The following is a 27,808-nucleotide window of genomic DNA, read 5'->3' on the forward strand; positions in this document are numbered from 1 at the left end:
TAATTACTCAAATTCAGAACTAGCAAGCATGGATTTGGATAAACAAGATGAGGCATCTTGACAACATACTCTCCATTCCTGTAATTTACAGTAGACTTTATGGAAGCACCTTTAGAGATGTCGTTTATGTTTGTCATGGGTTAGCACTCAATTTATTCAAAAACACAAGGGATACCTCTCCCCTCGTGATTATTCATAAAATAAAATTGACGGAATATCTAGTTAGAATGGGAAGAAATCACGAGTACATTCAGACTGTAAAGAAAGGAAATAAATTATGCGTTTATATAAATTTCATGAGCTAGATAGAATGCATTTAATAAAGCCCCGAACTTGAAAAACGACCAGCAGCCAGAGGCAAGACAGGAGTTATCCTTTCTAAGCTGTATTCTATCACCGCTATCACAAGCAACATTACTACAACTGTTCCTCCCATTTTCTCAGCTTTGATTCCCGACCTGCTGTGAAATGACGGAAGTACCGTCTTGGAGGGTCCTTTCTCGCGATATTTTCGTTTAGTAGCACTTAGCGAGGGACCTGGAAGTAAAAACTACGGTATTAAGTCGGATATTTCATTCTTTAAAAGGGGTAAGGAATTGGTTTGGTGAAATTGAATGGACAGGATAATTAATTACAGATATGCGATTAAAACGAAACGCAATTGTGGCGGGATATTGTCTACAATGTGACGCTTGGTGGGAAGCCAGCGTTAACTAGCTGGGTAGCTAGATGAATAGTAATTTGGATAACCAGATAGCTAGGCCTGCTTATCTTTATCTAATGTTAACTATTAGCGTTAACAGTTAGCTGACAAATACCTCTGTCCACTTGACGTCTGTTCAATAATTTCTGAATCTCGGGCAATTATAACCTTAGATTTCTAGTGTGGCCAACATCGTAGACAAGTAAATGTTTTGGTTAGCTAGCTAGCACGCAAACTTAGCAAGCAACCTATTGCGTGCCAGTCGCAATTCCTACGTTTTTGTCTTCAGTCGTTTGTGTGCTTGCAGGTTTTAGCGACATTCTCAGGATTATCTACGTAATAAATAAAATTGTCGAATATGCGTTCTATATTCTTGGACATTCGGTTCTGTGTCTTAGACTTGTGCATGTACAGTATTGTCGAGTTGCTGTTTGACGTTGTACGTAGGTCTACTTAACGTTAGCTAGCTAGGTAGACTAGTTAAGTAACTTTGCAAACGTTAGCTCGGTGACGACCTAGCTAATACAAGTTACTGGATAATGATAAGACCAACCATGTTGCAAGACACCTAGCTACATATCGAATTAATAGTATTATTTACCTTCATGTACGGTGATTTAGATGAACAGTAGTTCCCTTAGAGCACGTGTAGCTAGCTAACTCCTGCCGACTTTTGTGTTTCAAAAAAGGGACGCTCAAACTAAGATGTCAGATAGTGATGATAGCGACTTCTCCGACAATCCGAGCGAGCACAGCAGCGAGGCGGAGGAGGTTGAAGAAAATGAGGTAAGTTTGTTTACATTTTACTTGGCTGCGTTCCCGTCATAATCACTCTAAGGCACAGGTGTCAAACTCCAGTCCTGGAGGGCCGTAGTGTCTGCTGGTTTTTTGGGTGTTCGGGGTTCATTCAATTGGTTAAAGTATCCACACGCCTTGTTCTCAAGGTCTTAATTGGCTCAATTGGCAGCTGATTGAAAGGAAACCACAAAAACCCGCAGACACTGCGGCCCCTTGGGAATTCAGTTTGACACCCCTGCTCTAAGGGATACTCTCCTAATTCAATATCGTACTATGCGATCATAAAGGAATAAGTCGTTTAGCCAAAGGGTTCACTATCAGTACTCAAAGTTCAGGTGCCATTAAATGTTCACGTTTAAGTATTGCTTTCTCATGTATTGTATTGTAAGGGTGAAAACACTGACACGTTTAAACGGCTTTGTTGCACATACATTTTAAAAGTTTTGCACGCTTCAATCCATAGCTTGACGCTGCTTTTAATGTAAGCCATGGAAGCATATCCCTGGAATTGAAATAACTTTTTCCACTTCCAATGTAAAAATTATTTTTGAAAACTCTTTCGACTTGGTTTGCTTCTACAACTAGCACCATTAGGGTTAGTTTTTGGTTTCAAGTCTGTTGGGGCAGACCAATAGCCAAGATCTGTCACTGGGGACTTTCAGGAGGAGGGCCAAGGCAGTGTCGCAGGCAGCGACAAAGGAGAGGAGGATGCTGAAGACATAGAGGAAGATGAGGAAGAGTATGATGAAGAGGAGGAGGAGGATGACGATGACCGGCCTAGGAAGAAACCAAGACACGGAGGGTTCATCCTGGATGAAGCTGGTAAGGTCCCTGTGCTATAGAGAAGGAACCTTCAGCAATTGATGTGGAAGGATTGTAAATGTTGTGCTTAAGTCCTACCACTGACACTTGTACTCTACTTTCTGTCTATGCTAGATGTGGATGATGAATACGAAGATGAAGACCCATGGGAGGAGGGGGCTGAAGATATTCTGGAGAAAGGTTTGTGAATTGAGGATTGAAAAGAGGGCTCAGAGCAGAGGTGGAAAAATCTAGGTTCAGAAAATAAGTCCACCCCAGTATTTGAGAATTGGCACAATTCTTCAGCCAGCTAATGAATGAAATCACCTGGCTGGAAGAAACACATGGCAGAACTTTTACTTTCTGACCCCATGACTGTACACCTTTGGCCCATAGTACAATAGTGGTCCCAGTATAAGAAAGGTGGCTGCCTTCAAAGCAGTGTTTGTGAAGTCCAGAATATCCCCTTTTGCAAGTGACTGCTGTAATGTTTGTATGGGGTACTTGTTCTAGTTTCTAAAAGTGGCTTCAGTAATTTATGAAACTGATTGTATGTCGCATAAAATTAAGTAGCTTTAAGTCCTCGTGTTTAATAATGTTCATTTGTGTGTGAAAATGAAGTGCTCTTTAAAGGCGTATTTCAGTGCTCTGCATCCAAATTTGAGTTGAGTTGCTTGCTCCTGTGGGTCCAAGCAGAGTTGCATCTGAAGACATTGCGAATATCTGACACAAAATGTATAGCATTCTGACTATCTGGGTGTTTTTGGGTGAGAATTAATCCTGCTTGGTTGTATACTTGCAACTTATTTAAGGCATTACCCCTATATTGGGCAATATGTGGTGACTACTGTGTTAACCTAGTAATTCAATTTGGCAAATTTTAGCTCCAAATTGATTAGTCTAAAGCTTTCTTATCATATCTGGTTTTAATGTAATACTCACGGTGAAGTAATTGAAGTCTCATGAAATGGTAACAATGAACCTTTTAGGGTGCTTGATTTCGCTTCCGGAGGTGAATTCTGGGAAGGGAGTCCATGTGAGAGTGCTTGGTATCTCTTCTTTAGACACACCTGCACTTCCTGAAATTTGGATAATGGGATTTGGTGTTGCCAAGCATTCTGTGTAGAAGTGGAAGGCAATGGGGGGAGGTAACATTGGCAAAATACAATGTGTGGTTACTGCGTTAAATTAGTCCATTTAACATAATTAGTCTTGGGTTTGGCTAGTGGCAATTTATACCACGCATTGGGAGAAAACATATGAACCTCTTGTTCCTTGAAGGGTAATGCTGTCATGCCATGTCACTGGTCTTTGTGCCCCAAAGAGATGCTCCATATGCAGGATAATACCCTCATAAAAACTAATTTCTTGAAGACAGTTTGGTGTGGCAGTACACAAGTAATCTTTTAATAAAATAAAACATTTAATTCCTTGACAGCCCTGCTCATGGAGTGCCAAATTATGAAATATGAAAGCCAGGCAATTTTCTGTTTTAGTTTAATAAAAAAAGTAATTGCATTTATTGTTGATTCTAATCTTCCCTTAATGGAAAGACTGTAGACAATTTCTTTACTTATTCAATAATTCATTCAAGTAATTTACATCAAAAGTCTGCAAGTTACTGTTAACTCAATACATTTTTAAAAAGGAATTCAAGATTTGATTGCATCAAAACGTATTTTATAGTGATGGAATTCCCTTTTGCTGGCTAATTGACAAAAATCCAATTAAGTAGTGTCTGTTGGTGTTCTTGTTGAAGTTATTAATCTGAAAGGTAGAACACTTGTGAAGGTAGCTGCGCGGCGATATGTGTATCTCAATAGGCAACAGAATGTAAATGTTATTAGACAACGGTTGCATCTTAAAGGCTACTGGTGGTGGTAAAGCCAGATGTAAAATAATCTTGAACATCGTTCATCTGGGAGTTTGCATCTGGGAGAAAATGCCTGGTGCCATTTCTCTTCTTTTTAATGTGTGGTACCAGTCACCTCAGGGCAAATATTTGATTGACTGCTTAGTTTATGTGTCGGTCGATCAAAGCAAGTGATCTTCATGTCCCATGCACTTCTGGTCTTCTTATTATGCATTGTATTTACATTACGTTTACTGCACGTGCCAAAAAAGTCCCTTAGATGTGCGAAAGATTAAAAGATAGGGGGCCTATGTTATTTAAGCCAGTGAAATCCATGTCTGCTCTTTTGATTATTTACCTGGACATACTATATGTACTGCAGGTTTACATTGAGCGTGGCACCTTAAAATATGTGCAGTTGCTACTTTGTGCACCAGCCTTGTTTTAGTGCTGCCAGTAATGCAATATCTGTCTGTTTTTTCTATGCTCACAACTCTTTATTTCTTGTGCATGCCTCCTACAGTTAACGGTAAATCAACTCAAGATCTTATGCTACTTGTTGCCTTTTTTTATTTAATCAAATGTATTGCTTCACTAAAAAAACCACTCATTTGTACAGTAACTGTCATCATTCTCATGCGCATATTGCCACGCATGATTTGTCCAATGTTTGCACTTGATCATGAAGCCACTTTGCTTTAACAGTATGGGAGCAAATGAGGCAATGGTAATAGCAGTCTTTTAAACCACTATTCAAGCCTGCTGTCCAGTCACAAGCATTGACATTGACAGATAACAATTAAGATGAGGATAAAGCAGAAAGTGTATAATTGCATTTTAGTTATTCAAATTAATCACAAATATTTTCCCCAGACGTTCCATGTTTCCGGAATCTTCTATGAGAGGTTAGAATGGCTAGCATGAACTCTTGCCTTAAATTGCTCTCCTAGTAAATAATCGAGTGAGCTGGTTATTTGTGTGAATGGATTGTAAACACATCTTCTGTGTGTCGCACCAGCGGCGGCTCTTTCAGGGCAAAACAAACCCGCTCCTCATGCATTCACATCTCATTTGGTCTCTCCCCAGTTCTGTTTGTAACATTTATTTTTGTTGTCTTGTTGTTGTTTTTTTTGCCCCTGCCTGTGCCCTTGCCACCTTTTGCTGTTTGCCACTGGTGATATAATTTGACTCTTGTGTGCCTCCCTCCTCTACACCTGTGCCATGCTGAACAGAGGAAGCTGAAGGTGCGTTTCCATTTAAACCCCGCCTCTCGCCGCACACCCCCACTACAGCCATGTACAGTTCCAGCCCCAGCTGTCACCATTGTGAACAGGCCTAGTGGTCCAGTGTCAAATCCAGACCGCGCCACTGCCAACTGTGGCTGGCGTCTCTGTAAAGCCAGGTTCGCAACTACACTACACAATTTTAAGAATCGTAACATCGGTGAGCAGCTCACATTTATCACCCAGATTTTCTCGCAGCTCTGTCTTAATGGTGCACCCATTTATCGATTTGGCAAATCTTTTCACGGCAAACATGCCCCACGGTCTGCTTTCTCAAGCTGCACACGATGCTGTCTTGCTCTTGCCTGTGCAAGCTCAGCTGTGGGCTGTGGTGTAAACAGACGCAGTGACCTGACCGTGTTTGGGAGGAGGCTTGTCTGCACTCTCCTGAATTGAATGCAGAGGTTGTAGCAATGAGTGGAGTTGCCATGCTTGCTTTGTTCGGCAGTGTCCAACATCGACCATGTGGTCCTGGATGAAGACAACTCGGGCTCCCGCAGACTGCAGAACCTGTGGCGGTAAGTAGGCTATTTATTTATTATTATTATTATTTGTTTGGGAACCCCTCTGTACCTCTACTTCAGAATTCTGATTTCTGCTTATTTACAGTGGGCAGGGTTTACTCTATGATGTGTCACTGATCTGTAGCGGATGTAATGACATGATGCCGGTTTGTTTATGGTTCCCTTGTTCTTGTGTGTGACTGTTCATCGTCTCTCCTCCCCTCCATAGGTGGGAGGGAGGGGGGGGGAGCTGTGGGTGTGGGGCAGGTGATCCTGGAAGATGTCTGATTTTGTGTGTTGGTTGCATCTTTTAGAGACTCCAGAGAAGAGGCTCTGGGGGAATACTACATGAGAAAATATGCAAAGTCTTCTGGAGGAGAACAGTAAGTTCAGTCCTTTTTAATTTTTTATATTCATCACATCTTCATCACATCAAATCTTTCAATCAAGGCGAATGTGCATGGTTAAAAGAGGTTGAAACAAAATGTAATTAGCTTTTTGATGTGTTTTTGTGTTTACCATGTTAACTACTGTGTCTTCCAGTTTCTATGGTGGATCAGAGGAGCTCTCCGATGACATCACCCAACAGCAGCTGCTCCCTGGAGTGAAGTACGAGTCCTACCACTGTCAGGACGGCAGAATCCCTACCCCTATTTCGACGCAGACTAAAAACACACCTCTTCAAACTCTACCTTAGTCCTCCCTCCTGATTTCCCCTGCCCCCCTTTCTGATATCCCTATCCCTCTTGTCTAATCCCCCCCAAAAAAAATAAAAAAAATATTGCACTTATGATGACTATATGTTTAGAACAACACTTCATGTGTATTTTACGAGTTATGGATGTGATGCTTTAACTTGTGGAAGAACCTACGCATTTGTAAGTCGTTTTGGATTAAAAGCGTCTGCTAAATGACGTAAATGTAAATGTGGTCCCCTTCACTTTATTTGCCTTCAGACATTAGGGACATGCATTATACATGTGTACTTAATGGAAGTTTACCACAGTCCACAGAAATTTCTACATTTAGGAATGTAACTTCAGTTGTAAATTAGCGTTTTTTAATTTTGTAATTTTTATACAAATATCACTATTATTTGCATTATAACACTATTTCTCATTATTGTAACCTGTGTAGTTGAACATGCTCTACTAATGCTGTGATAACTTGTTTCTAAAGGGATCCTAATTTATGGACAGTCAAGTGTAAGGTATGTCATTGCATTTATTTATTGGTGCTACTGCCATCACATGTAGAATTTGATTCCTGTGTATTCATATGTTCTTATTTGTGTTTTGAATGACTAATTTTCTCTCTCTTGTTCTTGCTCTCCACCATCTCTCTGTTTCTCTCACCCCCCTCACCCCGCTCTCTTTCTCACCCCCCTCTCTCTTTCTCTCACCCCCTCTCACTCCCTCTCTCACCCCCCCTCTATCTCTCTCTTACCCTCTCTCTCTCTTTCTCTCACCGCTCTCTTTTTCTCTCTCACCCCCCTCTCTTTCTCTCTCTCTCTCTCTCTCTCTCTCTCGGTCATTCTTGCTTTGTTCATCCTCCCCCACCCTTAGATAGGAGAAGAGCGAGCCACTGCCATTGCGCTGATGAGGAAATTCATTGCCTACCAGTTCACTGACACAGTATGTTTCGCTGAGCACATCCTGCACAAGCCATTCCATTTAGGGACAAATTCTGTTTGCCTATTTCTTTAACCTTAAGAGTCCTAAGTCTCCCTCCCTCCTTTTTTTTTTACCAAATAGGGTTATAACTTCTGTAATTTCATCACATTATGGACAACGTGCATTTATTGTGTTATTATTTTGAGTTTGCATATTATGACAGAAAGAGTCATTTTTATCAGAACGCCAGCGAATTGGTGTTAAAACGCGGTTATGAAATGTCCTGGACGGAATCCCATGGGCTGCTTCAACCAGTGAATGTGTAGACTGGTCATATCGAACATGCTAGTCAAAATGTTAACAATATTTTAAGATAAGATCACTTGCGTAATACATTAAGCTGGTAGTTTTGATGTTTGGCTTTGGTCTTACCGTTCTTACCTGTGACCATCCGCAGCCCCTCCAGATCAAATCGGTGGTGGCTCCCGAGCACGTCAAGGGCTACATCTACGTGGAGTCCTACAAACAGACGCACGTGAAGGCTGCCATCGAGGGTGTGGGCAACCTGCGCATGGGCTTCTGGAACCAGCAGATGGTGCCCATCAAGGAGATGACCGACGTCCTCAAGGTCGTCAAGGAGGTGACCAACCTCAAGCCCAAGTCCTGGGTCAGGCTGAAACGAGGCCTGTACAAAGACGACATCGCTCAGGTACATCTCGCAGTGCGAAAGGTTGTAACGTAGGAACATTGTGTGTGATTTTTGCAGTTGAGGAGTTGTAAGGTACCGTCATGGTTAGTGAGTATCAAAGGAAGAGAATACCATAGTCCGAACTGAAGTTGTTTGTGATTTCTTTTGGTTAAGTCATTATGTGTGTTATATGTCTTTATGTGTGTTGAGTTCTGAAGAGTGTGACAGTCGATTTGGTTCTTTTATTTTAAGGTGGACTACGTTGAACCCAGCCAAAACACTATATCATTAAAGATGATTCCTCGGATAGATTTGGACCGCATTAAGGCACGCATGAGTCTGGTAAGCATAAAGGGAATCATTTCATTATTTTATTTCTGTATCTTTTTTAAAATGTTAGCGATTCTATTAAAGCCTCTTGTGCCCAAAGAAAATATCTCTCCTGGATGGAGAATCCACTATTAGTGAAAATTGTTCAGTATTGAACAGTATTATCCTGTGACAAGAATTAATGCTTATATTGAGACCATATATTTATTGATATCGCTTTTATTGATGCTATGCCACACTCTTGGTGTAGTCTATCACCCAGCTAACAACACTGTTCTCACAGTGATGTAGTGCCAATGTTATAACTTTGTTTGTTCTCTCAATGTTACTGGAATGCTTTGTTATTCTGTGTTAGCTGGGCTTGTTCATCAGTCTTTGAATTTGTAGCTGTCGGATTTTGATGTCCTAAGATTTGTGGCCCAGTTTGAATGGGATAAACCTGGTGAATATTAGTGACCCTGTTCCTGGAGCCGGGCGGTTTTTAATCTCTGAACTGTTTCTTGTTGTAATCCCACTGTTTCTTGTTGTAATCCCACAGAAAGACTGGTTTGCCAAGAGGAAGAAGTTCAAAAGACCTTCTCAGAGACTCTTTGATCCTGAGAAAATCAGGTACGGTGAGAGGGCTCTCCGCCTTCCCCTGTCTTTGTCAAGGGATGGGAATAGCACCACGAAGGCATAGCAGTTTGCATCACTCCCATGTTTTATGTAGCAGGAAACATGGTAGTGTATTGAATAAACACTCACTGTAAGGCAGAGCACAATCTATAGGAACTTGTTTGCTCAGAGAGTTTGTTGTTTAGTTCAGTGCTAGCCTAGCATAGCCAGGAATCGGTAGCTACGCCTCTGGGTTATGCATGCATGTTCATATGGGCCAAGTAGGAATGGGCCAAACTTCTATTTTAGTTGATAGTTCTTAGGGAATGGCAGTTGCATTGTGTTGGGTTGTGGTGAAAAATCCACCTTTGTCTTGTACGAGAGGCAATCCAATCAGGAAAACACTTCACTCTAGATACAATTATTATCTTTTTTTATTTCTGTAGAAACTGTATGCCTGCTGATGGTCAACGTCAGTCTTGCTTACAGGGATCCTTTATAACCTTATAAAAGGATTTAAGTCCTTGTATAAAGGATATAAAAGTTATCTTGTACTAAAAGTTATCTTTCATACAAGGCTGTAGGCTAGAGGTTAGGATCCACCATGTAACCTAGGCATCTGACTTCCTCTGTTACTCAGCCAGCTCTGATCAGATGAAGATGACAAGCAAGTTTGAATAGAACGGGAGCATTTATGTTACCTCTAACACCCAGACACCCAGAGGAGGTGGCACAGGTCTCCTAATCTCATCCTCATGGAGATCTAGTGTCTTCTCCTCATCCTTCTCCTTCTCCTCTTTTGAATTTCTTACGGTTTCTGTTACTTTCCCATGCAATCTCTTTATTATTGTTGTTTATCGCCCCAGGGTCCTCTGGGGAGCTTCTTGGATGAGATGGACATCCTCCTTAGCTCCTCACCAGTCAATGACACTCCCCTGATCCTCCTGGGTGACTTCAATCTCAACTCAGAGTCCACCCAGTCTACCTTTCTCTCCCTCCTTTCTTCTTTTGACCTTACCCTCACACTTTCCCCTCCCACCCACAAAGCAGGCAACCTTCTTGACCTCATCTTCACAAGGAGCTGCACAACAACCAACCTCTCTGTAACACCACTCCATATATCTGACCACTCCTTCATCTCTTTTTCTCTTCCACTCTCCTCTAACACAGTGGTTCTTAAACTTTTTGTCTGGCGACCCCACAAAAGAAAAGTGGAGAGGTCTGGCGACCCCACTTTCCCAAAACCCATTCCAAACCCATGTTAACAACTGTCAATCAACAAAAACGAATAAGGCAATGTAAGAAATAGCCTAGGCTACAACAATTTATTAAAACGAACAAGAACCGGAACAAAGCAATCGCGATTAAACAAATGCACAAATCATCAGATCCAGTCCAAGGCAAACAACGTCTGTAATGTGCGGTCTCTGGACAGCTCAATCAGCGCATCCTCGAGCTCAGATGGCAGGTCGTTTGAAGAGCAGCTGGTGAATGGTTGTCGTATCCAGTCATAATGCTCAACATTTTCCGTGAGAAAATATTGATGGAATTTGTCGAGGAGACTTCGGAGATGAATGGTAATTGAGGCTTTCAATGAATTGGCATTCATATCATTCTCCTCCAAAAAGTCATGCAGCTCCGAAAACATTTCAAAATCCCCACTCTCTGCACGGGCTGCCCAACGCTGCAACTTTTTTGTGAAAGCATTCACTTTGTCCGAGAGGGTCAGGATGTTAGTGTTGAGGCCTTGTAGTGACAGGTTGAGAGTGTTTAATTTGTCAAATATGCATGCCAGCTAAGCAAGACGTGATATCCATTTCGAGTCAGTGAGATCGTGCGCAAGAGGGGAGTGCGTGTCTGAGAGGAAGGTGCGCACCTCGCTTCGCAACTCAAACAGGCGTGTAAGAACCTTGCCCCGTGAAAGCCACCTTACTTCTGAATGGAAAAGAAGGGATTCATGTGTAGACCCCATTTCCTGACAGGGAAGGGCGAAGAGTCTGGAATTTAGTGGGCGCGATTTCATGAAATTCACTATTTTGATTGCTGTTTGGAGAACATCGTTAAGATCGGGCTCAAGTGTCTTGGATGCCAGGGCCTCCCTGTGGATAATGCAGTGCGTGAACTTGACGTGTGGTGCAGCGCTATGGACCTTTGCTTTCAGTCCTTTATTTTTCCCCAGCATAGCTCCGGCACCGTCAGCGCATATGCTTATGCAGTTATCCCAATACAGCCCTGCCTCCTCCATCCAACCATTAAGATAGTTAAAAATGTCACCACCGGTACACCTTCCTTCCATTGGAGAGCTGAACAGCATGTCCTCATGAAGTTTCCCGTCATAACTGTAGCGAATAAATACCATTAAGTGCGCGACATTAATCAAGTCAGTAGACTCGTCTAACTGCAAAGAAAACTGGCAGTTTTTTACTCTCTCGATTAGCTGGCATTTCATGTCATTAGCAATCTCGTTAATGCGCTTGGACATGGTATCTTTGGAGAGGGGGATTTGTTTGAGTGCACTTGGAATCTTTTCACCATGCATTGCGGTGGTCATCGCAATTGCTGCAGGAAGGATGAGGCTTTCAGCAATTGTGTGTGGCTTTTGCTACAAGGTGGGCCACTTCGTAGGATGCTGCCAAGGCTTTGGTGGGCATAGTAGCTTGCCCATGCACTACAGTCTTTTGCCCATGCAGTGCAGCTTCTTTTCGCAGAAAGAATGTCACAGGTTTCTGAGCATCATCGGGATGTCGGCTTTCGAGATGTCGTTTCATTTTGACATGTTTTAAACTCTCATTTGCCAGAACATCGCCGCAAATTACACATTGTGGGTGGTCAAGCTCATTTTTAACTTGGCACGTGAATCCATATTTCAGAAATTCTTTCTGATAGTGGCGACGCCTTGTGGGTGTTTCTTTTTTATTCTCACCGGCCTGTAGACTTGTCACATCTGAGGATCGCGGAAGAGTAGACGCACTGGTAGATGGCACTTCTGAGCTTTTATCAGATTTCTTTAGCAGCCACCTGTCCATTTTCCATGCAAGTTATCGTGGCTAGTAACGCAAGAAACGTGGCTAGTAGGCTGTGTCGTTTTGTTTGTTTTTTTTTATTTTTTTAAACGGGAAGAAGTTGAGTTTGAGTTTGCGTAGTGGGAGCAGATGGTTACATTGTTTCTATCGGAGGACCAGTAGCCCATACTAAACCAGAGCCATTGAAAGACAGAACTTTTTCTCTCTCTCTTCTCTTAACAGCGTGTAGGAATTAGATAAAAGCAGATTTACATTTCATTGACATTTTATTTTTCATTGTTTCACCTGGCGTAATAACAGGCTAATTTCCGACTGAAGAAACAAATCATTTGCCGACCCCACGAATGTTTTTGGCGACCCCATTTAGGGTCGCGACCCCTAGTTTAAGAATCACTGCTCTAACACCCATCCATCTCTCCCACCATCCACTGTCACCTGTCGGCAGAACCTACGCCACCTGTCTACCTCCACCCTCTCGTCTACAATCCTCTCTCGACTGTCTCCCGACGATGCTGCTACAACTCTCATGTCCTCCCTCTCATCTTCCTAATCAACACCTCCCTCTCTTCCGGCACCATGCCCTCTTCCCTGAAGAGGGTCAGAGTCACTCCCCTGCTCAAAAAAACCTACTCATGACCCCTCTGCTCTGAACAACTACTGGCCTGTCTCTCTTCTTCCCTTTCTCACTAAAACTGTCCCAACTGTCCACTTATCTTCTTCACAGCAATCTCCACGATCCCAACCAGTCCGGCTTCAAGAGTGGCCACTCCACTGAGACCGCCCTGCTTGTGGTCACTGAGGCACTCCACTCTGCTAAAGCCAAATCCCTCTCCTCTGTCCTCATCTTCCTTGACCTGTCGGCCGCCAACCATGAAATTCTGCTCTCATCGCTGTCCGGGATGGGTGTCACAGGATCTGCACTCGCTTGGTTTTCCTCCTACCTCTCTGGTCGTTCCTACCAGGTGACTTGGAGGGCCTCAGTCTCTGACCCTCACCCCCTACAAACTGGAGTCCTGCAGGGCTCAATTTTTGGTCCTCTCCTCTTCTCGCTATACACCATGTCTCTTGGTTCTGTTATATCTTCCCATGGCTTTTCTTACCACTCTTACGCCGATGACACCCAACTCTTTATTTCCTGCCCCCCCGATACCCAGGTCACCACACAGATCTCTGCCTGCTTGGCTGATATCTCTGCGTGGATGGCTTCCCACCACCTGAAGCTTAACCTTGCCAAAACTGAGCCTCTCTACATCCCTGCTAAGTCCTCTCCGACAATCGACCTCTCACTGACTGACTTTGTAGTTTCCTCCTCCCATACGGCAATGAATCTTGGGGTGACTCTTGATCACTGCCTCACCCTGGCTCCACAAGTATCCTCCACTGCCAGAACCTGCAGGTTCTTCCTCTACAATGTACGCCGTATCCGTCATCCCCTAACGGAGAAAGCCACCCAGCTCCTAGTCCAGGCGCTTGTCATTTTCCACCTGGATTACTGCAACTCCCTCCTAGCCGGTCTCCCAGCTTGTGCCATCAAGCCCCTCCAGCTGGTCCAGAATGCTGCAGCCCACCTGATTACCAGTCAGCCCTGGTCGGCTCATGTCACCCCGCTTCTCATTGGCCTCCACTGACTTCCTGTTGTCGCACGCATCCGATTGAAGGCCCTACTGTTAGCATTTCAGGCTGCTAAGGGGACTGCCCCACCTTACATACAATCCTTAATCACTCCCTACTCCCCAGCTAGACCACTCCGGTCTGCCAGCTCTCGTCGCCTTATGGTTCCCTCACTAAGAGCACCTGGTGGTCGAGCTGCACGTTCACGCCTGTTTTCTGTTCTGGTTCCTCAGTGGTGGAATGACTTGCCTACCACTGTCAGGACAGCAGAATCCCTCCCCCTATTTCAACGCAGACTAAAAACACACCTTTTCAAACTGTACCTTAGTCCTACCCCCTGATTTCCCCCGCCCCCCTTTCTGATAGCCCTATCCCTCTGGTCTAACCCCCCCCCCTAGTTATGGATGTGATGCTTTAACTTGTGGAAGAACCTATGCACTTGTAAATCGCTTTGGATTAAAAGCGTCAGCAAAATGACAAAAAAAATAAAATGCAACGTGATTCTGATCTGGATTGAAAACGTGTCAAGTTCAGTTGTGAAAGCTTGGACCTTGCTTCCTCTGCCATGGCAGCATCACAGCTCAAGGGTGGATCCCCCTACTCACAGCATTGCACTCATGGTCTGTTCTGAAAATATAGTTCTAGTGTGTGATCTCAGCAGTTTGCGCAAGGGCATTGCCTGGTTGGGTAAGAGTTTCTGGTCCTGCAGGTCACTCGGCGGAGAGGTCAGTCACGATGGAGACTTCATGATATTTGAAGGCAACCGCTACAGCCGCAAGGGATTCCTCTTCAAGAGCTTCGCCATGTCTGCTGTGGTAAGAGTCGGCAACACGCTGCCCCCTTCTGGCACCATGAAGTTATTACATTACATTACATCACATGGCATTTAGCAGACGCTCTTATCCAGAGCAACGTACAACAAAGTGCAAATCAAACACAAGAACAAGTGCAAAGAGGACCTGAGAGGACCGTACAGTTCCGAGTCCTAGTGTAGACATACAGAAAATCTGAACCCTTGAAGAGTACAATCAACTTTCAAACTAGCATACCACAGATGGCAGCTAGAATACAACAATACAACAGCCAATAAAAACAACAATACCTATACAAGTAACAATATCTATACATAAGTGCCATTACAGCCTAAGGCTAATCATGGTGGTGAGTTGGGGAGGGAAAGGTGTAGCCTGAAGAGATGGGTCTTCAGTCTGCGCTTGAAGGAGGTCAGAGACTCTGCCGTTCTGACATCCACCGGGAGGTCATTCCACTACCGTGGGACCAGGACAGACAGCAGTCGTGAGCGTGAAGTGCAGGTGTGGTGAGGGGGAGGCGCCAGACGGCACGAAGTGGCAGAATGGAGGGGTCTTGTTGGTGTATAGGTCTTGATAAGCGATTGAATATATCAAATGCAGTGTTTGTGAGGCCATCATGCAGGACTGGTTTGTCTACGTATGTTCTCGTTTTGCCATGTACTGTATATTCCCTTGTCTATCGCTGTGTTGTCCTTGTTCAGCGGATGTTCATCTCCTGTTTCTGCCGCAGATTACAGAGGGGGTGAAGCCCACGCTGTCTGAGCTGGAAAAATTTGAGGACCAGCCGGAGGGCATCGATCTGGAAGTTGTCACAGAAACCTCAGGTATCAACTTCAACCCCACGCCCCTATCTTTGTTGGTGTTATTACCCATGTACTCTGTGACCAGTGAGGCTTTGCCATTTTCTAATGGTAACGAGACGTCACAACCATCTTCTATCTTTTTCATTATCCCGTCTCTAAACCACCCTCCTTCCTCACTCTGCACTGTGGTTCTGCCAGTGGCTGGGTTGATATGGTGTATACCAGGGATACCCAGTCCCACCTTTGCCAGTGCTACTGCTGGTGTTCCTTCTTTGGCTGACACTTTTATCCAAAGCCACTTACTGTTGATTAGACTAAGCAGGAGACAATTGGTGTTGGTCAGTTGGTGGCATGGGGCCGGATTTGAGTGTCCGTGAGGTATGGCGTGTGTGTGAGGCCAGAGGGGCTTGTGGGATTGCGTCTTCAGGGAAGGAGCGGGAGCACAGCCTGCAGGCCGGGGACAATGTGGAGGTGTGCGAGGGGGAGCTGATCAACCTGCAGGGCAAGATCCTCAGCGTGGAGGGCAACAAGATCACCATCATGCCCAAACACGAGGACCTGAAGGTACGGGAGCCAGCCCAGGTCCCATGGCATGTTGTCCAGTCACTGCACCACGAGGGATTCGTGAAACAAGGAAAAATATGCGTAAACCTATGGGTTGCTGACCTGACCGCTTCAGTGTATTTAGCGCCATTATTAAGGCATTAGAACTGCATTTAGCCTATATTCCTGTGGTCCATTTGCTGCCAGAACAGAATACTTAATTCTTCATTGTATAAACACACTCCATTTGTTAAAGGTATAATAGGTAATTTCGTACTTCTAAGGAGAGAAATTGCAGCAACAAACACACTCAAACCGCAACACTGTTTATCCCCTCTCCTTCTCTGTGAACGTGCTGACGTTGAAACGCCATTGGCTGTGGCAATTAGAACCAATTTTCAACCAATGAGCTTGAATTATTGTACAGCTATGCAATGTTTTTGTGCAGTGTGCTGGCCCGTCAACTGCATATTTTGAAACCAGAATTTAAGGACTATAAACAGAAGCAGAGGGTGCGGTGCGTCTTTTATAATGATAGGTAGGGATTTACAATCGTCTTGTAACAGTGTTTTAACACAAAAATCTTAGCTATTGTACCTTCAATTAAATTGAGTAATCTATATAGAAGGAGGGCACATCAATGGACGTAATCAAGCATTTTCAGATCTTTCTATCAAATGCTGGTGTCAGCCATCAAATTCCTTTTGTTCTCCTTTGGTCCGTCACGTGAGCGTTCATGGGAGTGCTTTTGCTTTCTTAGGACCCTCTGGAGTTTCCAGCTCACGAGCTGAGGAAGTATTTCAAGATGGGCGACCACGTGAAGGTGATCGCGGGTCGCTACGAGGGCGACACGGGCCTCATCGTGCGCGTGGAGGAGAACTTCGTCATCCTCTTCTCGGACCTCACCATGCACGAGGTAAAGGGCGCCCTTCACAGGGATTGGAGTTTGCGTGTGCGGCGCCCGCCTGACTGCGCCTCCCTGTGTCCCCGCAGCTGAAGGTCCTCCCCCGCGACCTGCAGCTGTGCTCAGAGACCGCGTCGGGAGTGGACGCCGGGGGCCAGCACGAGTGGGGGGAGCTGGTGCAGCTCGACCCACAGACGGTGGGGGTCATCGTGCGGCTGGAGAGGGAGACCTTCCAGGTACATACACCCCCCCCCGTGCCCCTAATACACCCCTGTGTAATTTCAGAGTGTGTCCTGGTCGTTATTGTTGAGTGCCTTTCTGCAGCCCCTTTCAGTATCGTATCAGATGGGTACACCAGGGAGGGGTGTAGACTGGTACACCAGGGAGGCCAAGCCTGTGCGTGAGTGTCCGTGTGCCGTGTGCCGTGCAGGTGCTGAACATGCACGGGAAGGTGCTGACCGTGCGCCACCAGGCTGTGAACCGGCGGAAGGACAACCGTTTTGCCGTGGCCCTGGACTCTGAGCAGAACAACATCCACGTCAAGGACATCGTCAAAGTCATCGACGGACCCCACTCGGTAAGTCTCTAGGGCTGGGGCTCTTTATGCAGTCAATCGCATGACCGCCCCTGTGGCTTGGGATCCATCTTTTGAGACATTCATCAACTCCCAGCACAGGCTCCAATGCAGTGGCTGTTTAACACAGTAGTACATCATGTGTTAAATAATTGTTGAGGTGTGCATATTTAACTGACAAATTTATCTTTGCTATGATTTTTGTAATATAGGAATATTAATGGAATATTGTTGGAGAAGCAAAATAGTGCTGCTGTACGGTAAGCCAAGGTGACGTGTGTGTGTGTGTGTCTGTGTCTGCGTGTGTTTGTGTGTTTGTGCGTGTGTGTGTGTGTGTGTGTGTGTGTCTGCGTGTGTTTGTGCTCGTGTTTGTGTCTGCGTGCGTCTGCTCTCTGACAGGGGCGTGAAGGGGAGATCCGTCACCTCTTCCGCGGGTTCGCCTTCTTGCACTGTAAGAAGCTGGTGGAGAACGGAGGCATGTTCGTCTGCAAGACGCGCCATGTGGTCCTGGCTGGAGGCTCCAAGGTGAAGCTTTGGCACACCGCTAACCCACGATGCTTTCATTAGGCCTGGTGTGGAAATGCATAAGCCTGTTGTGGGATGGAGTCCCAGAACAGAGCAGTACTCATGCTGAAGCACTAATGTCCTGGTACTGATCCTGCAGCAGGCTCCTTGCATGCCTGTGTGCCTGGGCACTGCACATAGATATTAACCCTGAATGCTCATACACTCACGTATCGTCATGATTAACCGGGCCGCTAATAGCCTGGGCCCTGGGGACGAATGTGGCCTGCCTTTTTGACCCTCGTGCCCCTGAGTGTTATTAATTTGTTAACTCCAGGTTGGCATGTGCTCAGATTGAGCTAACCTCCCTTTTGCGACAAAATGATAGATGGTAAATGATAAAATGGTAAATGATGGGTAGATGCGTGCAAATGCATATTTTAAAAAGGCATCTGTATGCATCTTTAAGTATAATCTAAATCTAAGAAATGAAGCTGCGAGCCGGTCTCTTCTGAAGCTGGATCTGTGCCACTAGGCTGTGTGAACGCTGGACGTTTCACAAGCTCCTGAATGTCTCCATCTTGTCTCCGTCTTGTCTCCGCAGCCCAGAGACGTGACCAACTTCACGGTTGGCGGCTTTGCGCCCATGAGCCCCCGCATCAGCAGCCCCATGCACCCGGGAGGAGGCGGCGGTGAGCACACACATGCAGGGTTCCGCGCATGCAGGGTTCTTTTCGTGTCCTCTCACCCAGGCTTCATGCGCCATGCGCTGTTCGATCCTGTGTTTTTAAGAGGTTCAAGAAGTCACCAGCCGTTATAGTGGAGAATGCCAGGCATTATGCACTAACCAGATGGTCAACTCCAGCATTCCTTCCGTCTTCATTTTTTCCTCATCTATAAGAGGCTAAGTCCTTACAGGCGTTTCCAGGCCAGCAGAACATCATTTCCCGCAGGATTGTGCTGAGTCACATTAGTGAGAAGTTGAAGTAAATCTCTTCTTCATCAATGGAACAGGTTACCCAGTCAATCATCTGCAGGGTTTTCGAGTTGGGTTGATGAGTAAAACCTGGAACAGCTGTTTTTACTTCCAGCCCATGTTCCAGTTTTGAAAGGGTTTTATGTTTTACTCGGTGAGCTTATCCCGCTAACTCCGTATTCCTGCTTTGTGATATACTGCTGGTTTTCCACCCTCTCTTTCCCTAGGTGTCAGATGTGAAGAGAGTCTGGCCAATTGGTAGCACTAATTGTTCAGCTAATTACCTGGGAGAAAAGAAAACCAGGCAGATTTGGATTTGAGGGCGAGATTTTATGATTGCTAATCTATAATGATATGTGGGAGAGCTAAAGAGCAAAACTAAATGCGTTCATTCAATAATTAATTGGTTGTGGTTGGGTGGTTGGTTGACCGGCTGGAAGAAAAGCCTTCCTATGATTAAGGCTTGTTAAATACTCCAGGTTTTGAGCTGTGGTTTTACTCATTTAATGTAAAGCAGAGTGCAAGTTTAAACTGCGTTTAAAGAAGCGGAATTTCAGATGTACAGCATTTGTGAATATTGTAGTGGGCTTGTACCTCTTCTATGAACTTAAAATGCAGAGAATGGGAAATTAAGAGTGTCTTCTTTGGTTCCCTTTTCAAAGTTGCTTGCTTTCAGTTATTTGCTCTTAAATCTTTGCCCTTCGTTAATACGCTTATTGCAGTCTAGTGTGGTTTTGTTGGCTTTTTGGCATTGGGTATCGACTGTTTTTATGAGTAAAATGTTACTTGTCTGCCCACGTGTATGGCAGTTGATGCTTCTCCGTCTTTAATATCAGGTCAACAGCAAAGAGGTGGAGGTGGTGGCGGCATGGGGCGTGGCCGGGGCCGACGGGACAACGACCTCATTGGACAGACGGTCCGCATTTCCCAAGGACCGTACAAGGGTGAGGCCAGACTCCCCCACCCCTCCTCATTGGTCAGGGGGGCAGGGGGGGTGACGTGCGTGCCAAGATCGTTCTGCCGTGTAAACAGCCTGTGTTCCATTGACCCGGTCTTGACTAAACCGACCGTTTCCCAGGGTACATCGGGGTAGTGAAGGACGCCACGGAGTCCACTGCTCGAGTAGAGCTGCATTCCACATGCCAGACCATCTCTGTGGACCGGCAGCGTCTCACCACTGTGTAAGCTCAAAAGTTCACTTCCAGGAGAACTGTGGCATGTAGGGGGGTTGTCATGGTTCCTTATAACCAGCAAGCTATTAAACCTAATGAGCTGAGTTAGCTGTGCAATAAATGGCCATCATTGATAAATTGAGTAAGATATGAAAGCTAGCAGTCCCTGTGGCCCGCTGGAACCAGATAAGAAAACTCTGATATTATGCTGTGAATTGAATTTAAATTTTATTTGCAAGTAATGTAATTTAGGGAAAAACACTGCCTGCAGGATCACAGCATTGAAGGATCAGGACATCACAGGATTGAAGTTTAGCATCCTGAATACCTGTAGCTGCATGAGGTGCCCCTTTGGCGCTGAGTTTAGTGGTCCAACACAAATGAGCTGCTTAGCTTTCACTGGTGTCAGTGTATTGCATCCTGGGTAATGTAGTTTGTATTTTTTGTTTTTCGCAGTGGTGCTAAGAGGCACGCAGGAATGACCTCCACCCACGGGAGGACCCCCATGTATGGCTCACAGACCCCAATGTACGGGACCGGCTCCCGGACCCCCATGTACGGGTCTCAGACCCCTCTCCACGACGGTGAGAACTCGCTGCTTTACTGCCGTCTTGTGATGTATCTTCTATTATGTGACTACACTGTTGATTTTTTTAAGATTATGTAAAAAAAAAAAAAAAAAATTATATATATATACACAGTACTGTGCAAAGGTTTTAGGTAGGTGTGAAAAAATGCTGTAAAATAAGAATGCTTTCAAAAATAGAAATGTTAATAGTTTTATTTTTGTCAATTAACAAAATGCATGAACAGAAGAAGTGAATGAACTGAGTGATCTAAATCAAATCAATATTTGGTGTGACCACCCTTTGCCTTCAAAAGAGCATCAATTCTTCTAGGTATACTTGCACACAGTTTTTGAAGGAACTCGGCGGGTAGGTTGTTCCAAACATCTTGGAGAACTAGCCACAGTTCTTCTATGGATTTAGGCAGTCTTGAATGCTTCTATCTCTTCATGTAATCCCAGACAGACTGGATGATGTTGAGATCAGGGCTCTGTGGGGGTCTTACCATCACTTCCAGGACTCCTTGTTCTTCTTTACACTGATAATTTTAATTGATAAAAATAAACTATTAACATTTCTATTTTTGAAAGCATTCTTACTTCGCAGCATTTTTTCCACACCTGCCTAAAACTTTTGCGCAATACTGTGTATATATTTTGAGACCAATAATAGCTACCTTTGTAACACTTGTTGTGCTTCCATATGCCAATATGATATGATTAATGATTCATTTAAGTGTTTGCAGGGCCAGTTTAATTGGTACTGCACTCTTTATTGTGTACATTTGTGTTCTACATTGTCACCTTTTCCTGCGATTCCTGTTAGGAATTCTGTGTCTTGGCTTTAATCAGTGGTGGTTTACCCACCCAGATTAGGTTGGTTTTGATGCCGGTGGTTCGCTCCTTCTCTCGACAGGAAGCCGCACCCCTCATTATGGCTCGCAGACCCCTATTCATGATGGGAGCAGGACTCCAGGGCAGAGCGGAGCGTGGGACCCCAATAACCCCAACACACCGTCCCGGTATGGGCTCCTCCGTTAGCCCCTGCGCATGTCTGTAGTCACCCCTCCCGTGTCTGTAGTCAGCCCTCCCGTGTCTGTATTCACCCCTCCCCGTGTCTGTATTCACCCCTCCCCGTGTCTGTATTCACCCCTCCCCGTGTCTGTATTCACCCCTCCCCGTGTCTGTATTCACCCCTCCCCGTGTCTGTATTCACCCCTCCCCGTGTCTGTATTCACCCCTCCCCGTGTCTGTATTCACCCCTCCCCGTGTCTGTATTCAGCCCTCCCCGTGTCTGTAGTCAGCCCTCCCCGTGTCTGTATTCAGCCCTCCCGTGGGTCTCTGATGTTTGGATGTGGGCTAACTTTGACGTATTTTTATAATACGCATTCAGTTAATTTTATTGTGATTAAGTGCACATGCAGTATGATGCCGCATTTATTGCTCAGAACAGAGACAAAGCTTTGCATTATATGTGTTCCAGTTGAAATGGAACCGTGAGAATTGATATTTAGGTTCCTGGAAAAGTCCATAAATGTCATCGTACAGATGTTGCAGAATTACCATAGGAAACTGCTTCTAAGGGCAGCCAAGTTTGCTTTGAGAATGAGAGGTTTTGACTCGCTTTATTTCTTTGGATACATTCCTAGCTGTATTTATGAATCTATAACTTTATGGTTTATACATTTTCTGTAAGAAATATGTCATACCTGGATATCATTTTTGACAGATTAAGTGTCAAGCTTAAATGTGTAATTTTATCCCCGAGCCAGATGCACTGACAGGGAACCGTTGATTTAAGGTTAGAATGGCTGCTTAATTTTTCACCACATAAAGTGAAGTGAACTCTACCATGGCTGTCAAATGGGCTACCTTACACCTGGCTCTCCATTGTGATTTCTAACTGCACGTAACAGCGTGTTCTTGTTTATTTGCACGGAAGTGGAACAGAGCAGCTCAAAGCATGCCTGGTGAGTCTGCTCTGACTCCAAATTGTCCATCAAAACACATAGTTGTGCTTTCTCAACAGGAGCTTTTGCCAAGTTTAATTGCCAAATTACTCCTCCCTTGATGCATTCAGTTGCAACGGAATTTGGCGCCGATTGAAGTTGGTGTTCTTCCTTCAGGGCTGTTCTCCACCCTGAGGGGCTGAGGCTGGGCTTTGATTTAAAGCTCCTTTCCTGGGCTTGCTGAGTGTCTCTCTGTAGTGCCGCCGTGGTTGGCTCCAGTATATCCAGTCTTTTAGCCACCCAGTTTATTCCAAGTTAACACAGTAAAAAAAAAAACAGACATACAGCACATGTGGACGCAGTAAACTTTTCCTCTTCATCTGCTGTCTCTACGTGTTATTGTGTCATTTGCACAATATTTAAATGTTTCGGTGACCAGTCGGAGATAGTTTGTGCCCCCCGGATGGTCTGGCCTGGACTCCTTTTCCCCGCTGCAATCTCTGACTAAAATCTGCAGTGCCATGGCTTCAGAGTGCCTTTCGCCAGCCTGGGGCGAGTGTGTGCGGGCCCCGTGTCGGGCCCCGTGTCGGGGCCCCGTGTCGGGCCCCGTGTCGGGCCCCGTGTCGGGCCCCGTGTCGGGGCCCCCCGTGTCGGGGCCCCCCGTGTCGGGCCCCGTACTCTTAACAGCGTTTCTCCCCCAGGGCTGAGGAGGAGTACGAGTTCGGCTACGACGACGAGCCCTCCCCTTCGCCGCAGGGCTACGGCGGCACGCCCAACCCCCAGACCCCAGGGTACCCCGAGGTGCCCTCTCCGCAGGTCAACCCGCAGTACAACCCCCAGACCCCCGGCACCCCTGCCATGTAAGTGTCCGTTTTCTCCTCTCTCTCCCCCCTTTCCTTGTGGCAGCTGCTCTGAGTGATGTTTGTGCTGCCGTTCCAGGTACAACACGGACCAGTACTCCCCCTACGCTGCACCCTCCCCTCAGGGCTCTTATCAGCCCAGCCCGAGTCCGCAGAGCTACCACCAGGTGGCCCCCAGCCCTGTGGGCTACCAGAACACGCACTCTCCAGCCAGCTACCACCCCACCCCCTCGCCCATGGCCTACCAGGTACCCTGACCCTGCAGGCCTTTCTTTTTTTTTCCTTTTTTTTACTATACGGAGCTCTTGTTGGAAGCGGGTGTTTCCTGTCATTTAATTATCCATCGAAACTGATTTATTTGCTTATCAATTTTCAAAAGATGCATCAAATTGAAATCAATGGAGGGAAGACGTGTAATGCATCCTTTTGTTTTTGACTTCACAAGTGATTTTTTTGAGTGCTGAGATTGTCTTTCATCGACTACATTATTACACGGTGTTAGTTCTGAGGATGCGTCTTAAATGGCAGGTACTGATTGGTTATCCCCCCCTTCTCCAGGCCAGCCCCAGCCCCAGCCCGGTAGGGTACAGCCCCATGACCCCCGGAGCCCCCTCTCCTGGAGGTTATAACCCCCACACCCCTGGGTCCAACATCGACCAGACCTCCTGCGACTGGGTCACTACCGACATCCTGGTGCGGGTCAAAGACACCTTCATGGACGGGCAGGTCATGAACCAGACCGGGGTGATTCGCAGCGTGACGGTAGGTCCCTGTCCTGTAGCCACTGGCTTCTGCACTGCAGCTGACCAGCAAAGAGATGATCTTTTGAGTTGTTTTTTTTTTTTTTTTTTTTACTTGCACTGTTTTTTTTGTTAAACTGTTCCGTTGACTGTTTGAGAAAAGAACATTTATTTTATTTGGAAGTGACTTAATGTCAATGTAAAACCGTAATGTCAGCACTGGAACAGCCATGTGAGGTGTTCACATCTGGGAATAACTCTGCAGTCAGTAAAACTTCCCCATTTGTCACTTTTACTAAATGTGTGACTTAAAAATATGCCATTGTTAAAATTAAAAATACATATGAGATAGGCAGCCTCTCCGGTCTGGGTTTGAGACGGATCACATTGTATGTGGTAATGCCGTAATCAATAGCCTGCTAATTACAGCATAATTATGTGACTAAAATATGATCCGTCCATGCCGGTAGAATCAATTGTTTAAAGTTTTGCAGAGACCTACTGCTATTCAGATGGTAGTAAATTGTTATATTTAATACTGCACTTCACAGTTTGTTAACTTTGGCAATTTGTCCTGGCAAGAAGCCCATGGATGCATATTCTTCCAGCATGTATGAAATGGGAGCCCTATCTATCTTTGTCTCTATAACATGGCATTCTTATTGTCATACATAGTGCTGTAGTGGAGCTGTTCTCAGCGTGGACATGTATGTTACTTGTTACAGAAAGTCGTCTTTATTGTGGGTTGCACGCAGTTTGGTGGCAGAGCTTGAGTATGGCGGCTGGTCTTTGCCCCCTGTTCCTGCCCCTCCTCCCCAGCTAACGTTCGCATTCCGCATCTCCCCAGGGCGGAATGTGTTCCGTCTTCCTTCAGGACACGGAGAAGGTGGTGAGCATCTCCAGTGAACACCTGGAGCCGGTGACTCCAACCAAGAACAACAAGGTACGGCCGTTTAGTCTGTTCACTCCAGCTATTTTACTGTTGTTTTACTGCAGGTTTTAGAGGAGTACCATGGTGGTTGAGTGTAACACTTGCCAGTTGTCTTTAGGCAACAATAAAACAAATTTGCATAATTATTCAGTCATTTAAAGTCTTTTTTTTCTTTTTCACCCGAACTGCCTGGGTAATGAGAACTGTCAATAAGCAATGACATGCCCCCACTTTCCTATAGGCCAGCAGTGCAAACTGTGGGTCATGAGTTATAGGAAAGGGATGAGGGGAGTGGTTATCCTCATACCATGTGACATGGTAGAAGGAGAATATTCTCAACTGGTTGAAAGTATGACGATAAATTTAAAATGGTTACTTCTCCAAAACTAAAGAACGGACATATTTCATACTTTCATCATGTTTCTTCATTGTCCTCTTGTGCAAATTCCATATAAAGACCTAGAAAGTGTGACCAACCACCATGTTACACCTTTAAATATATGTCAACTTCTCCAGTAATATAAAAACAACAGAGTAATTGACTCATTCATTGAAAGGGCGTGTTCAAAATAATAGCAGTGTGGAATTTAATTAGAGAATTCATTTATTCTGTGAAAAGACAGGTGTCATTAATTGTCCTTTATTAAGGAAGAAGGGAAGCAAATGTTTCACACATTGTTATAAAATATATTTCCTTCTGAATTGCTAAGTAAAATGGGCCGTTCCAAAACATTGTTCGGAGGAACAGCGTAATTTGATTAAAAAGTTGATTGGAGTGGGGAAAACGTATAGACGTACAGCAAATTATAGGATGCTCAGCTCAAATGATCTCGTATACTTTAAAATGGCAACAAAAACCCAAAACAAGCTGAAGAAAATGAGCAACTACCATTAAAACGGATTGAAGCATAGTCAGAATGGCAAAGATTCAGCCATTCATCAGCTCCAGAAAGTTCAAAGATGATCTACAAATACCTGTAAATGCTGCTACAGTCAGAAGACATTTGATTGAAGCTAAGCTATTGGCAAGAACCCCCCGTAAATCACCATTGTTGAAAAAAGAGCATGTGCAGAATTGGTTAAAATTTGCCAAGGAACACATCAATTGGCCCAAAGAGACATGGCGTAACATTCTGTGGACTGTTGAGAGTAGAATTGTTCTTTTCGGGTCTAGTGGTCGCCGACAGTACATCAGACAACCCCCCCGAGTACTGAATTCAAGCCACAGTACACTGTGAAGACAGTGAAGCATGGTGGCGCAAAAATCATGAGGATGTTTTTCATACTACGGTGTTGGGTTTGTATACCAGGGATCATGGATCAGTTTGAATACATCAAAATTCTTGAAGAGATTATGTTGCCATATGCCAAAGAGGAAATGCCCCTGAAATGCGTGTTTCAACAACATAACGACCCCAAACACACAAATAAGTGAGCAACATCTTGGTTCCAGACAAAAAGGATTGAGGTAATAGAGTGGCCAGCTCAATCCCCTGACCTCAACCCCATTGAAAACTTTTTTAATGTAGGGTGACATTAAAAATGCAGTTTCTGAAGCAAAACCCAAAAATTCACAGGAACTGTGGAATTTAGTTAGTTCATCCTGGGCTGAAATGCTTGTTTCTAGGTGCCAGAAGTTGGTTAACTCGATGGAACGCAGATGTGCAGCAGTTACAATGGTTATGCAACTAAATTAAATTAGTTCAGTAATTTAAAGTGCAGTTAAATCTTGAAAAATTTCTTCAGTTTATATAATTTGAAGAGAGTTTAAAGAGAAAAATGTCGAGACTGCCTTTTTTTTTTTGAACAGATTAGTATTCCTTTTCTTTGCTTCCTGTAAAAGAATAATGCAGACTTGATAAAATTTGCTCATGCTTTGATTTGGAATTTAATGAGTAATGTTTCCACTACATTTGAAATACTGATTAGCTATTAAATAGTTGCACTTTATTCACGCATTGCTGTTTATTTGAACACAAATGTATATCTTGTTTGGTTAACATTTTTCCTTGTATAAAGTTTTATTTTAAATGCAGTCCTGCTGGGTTTGTCCTTGATTTAAGCCCTGATGTCGTTTCATTCGTTTAGCCCTGATGTCATTAAGCCCTGATTTCTCTCTGTCTCTCTGTCTCTCTGTCTCTCTGTCTCTCTGTCTCTCTGTCTCTCTGTCTCTCTGTCTCTCTGTCTCCCTGTGAAATGTAATGGGTGTCCTGCGCTCCAGGTGAAGGTGATTTTGGGAGAGGACAGGGAGGCCACCGGGGTGCTTCTGAGCATCGACGGGGAGGATGGCATCGTGAGGATGGAGCTGGACGAGGCGCTGAAGATCCTCAACCTCCGTTTCCTCGGGAAACTGGAAGTGTGACACCGCCCTCACCCCTCCCCTGCGCAGCCACGCAGTGCTTAGAATGTAAGCCAGCAAGAAAATGTGCGCGCGCTTCTGCAATGGGTTTTTTATTTTTATTTTTCATTTTCCCCCTCCATTACTTCCTTCACAGAGATTTGAAATATGATGGTAGGTGGAGTATTTGGCTATTTTTCCATTTAGATTAAACCTGTTTCCAGTACCCGTGCTCTTTGGTGTAGTCTACATGTACCTTTTATTTTGTTTTTGGTGTATTCATTTCCTCTTGGGAAAGTGAATTCCACCTCAATAAATTTCTGAAATTGATCATTTTT

At 44.8% G+C, this 27,808-nt stretch overlaps 1 protein-coding gene across 1 annotated transcript; it reads left to right on the forward strand.

Annotated features, from left to right (window-relative positions):
- Positions 1-438: 438 nt before the first annotated feature.
- supt5h (SPT5 homolog, DSIF elongation factor subunit) lies at positions 439-27,800 on the forward strand. The gene is made up of 30 exons (XM_061218011.1): positions 439-588; positions 1,393-1,489; positions 2,164-2,323; positions 2,438-2,503; positions 5,387-5,398; positions 5,886-5,955; positions 6,255-6,323; positions 6,484-6,549; positions 7,120-7,150; positions 7,506-7,574; positions 8,011-8,262; positions 8,494-8,583; positions 9,110-9,180; positions 14,509-14,614; positions 15,342-15,435; positions 15,842-15,978; positions 16,718-16,873; positions 16,951-17,097; positions 17,292-17,438; positions 17,835-17,960; positions 18,544-18,631; positions 19,752-19,859; positions 19,994-20,096; positions 20,544-20,671; positions 21,569-21,674; positions 23,303-23,461; positions 23,541-23,709; positions 24,020-24,223; positions 25,049-25,144; positions 27,354-27,800. Exons 2-30 carry the CDS (start codon positions 1,409-1,411, stop codon positions 27,492-27,494), a joined length of 3,252 nt encoding a protein of 1,083 aa, XP_061073995.1. The 5' UTR covers positions 439-588; positions 1,393-1,408; the 3' UTR covers positions 27,495-27,800.
- The last annotated feature ends 8 nt before the right edge of the window (positions 27,801-27,808 follow it).

The sequence above is a fragment of the Conger conger genome, chromosome 13 (assembly GCF_963514075.1).
Source record: "Conger conger chromosome 13, fConCon1.1, whole genome shotgun sequence".
NCBI classification, from domain to species: domain Eukaryota; kingdom Metazoa; phylum Chordata; class Actinopteri; order Anguilliformes; family Congridae; genus Conger; species Conger conger.

Coding starts and splice junctions, on each gene's coding strand:
- supt5h (XM_061218011.1), top strand. CDS start 1,409: ATGTCAGATAGTGATGATAGCGACTTCTCCGACAATCCGAGCGAGCAC. Junction 5,956..6,254: donor AGACTGCAGAACCTGTGGCG/GTAAGTAGGCTA, acceptor TGCATCTTTTAG/AGACTCCAGAGAAGAGGCTC. Junction 18,632..19,751: donor GCACCCGGGAGGAGGCGGCG/GTGAGCACACAC, acceptor CTTTAATATCAG/GTCAACAGCAAAGAGGTGGA.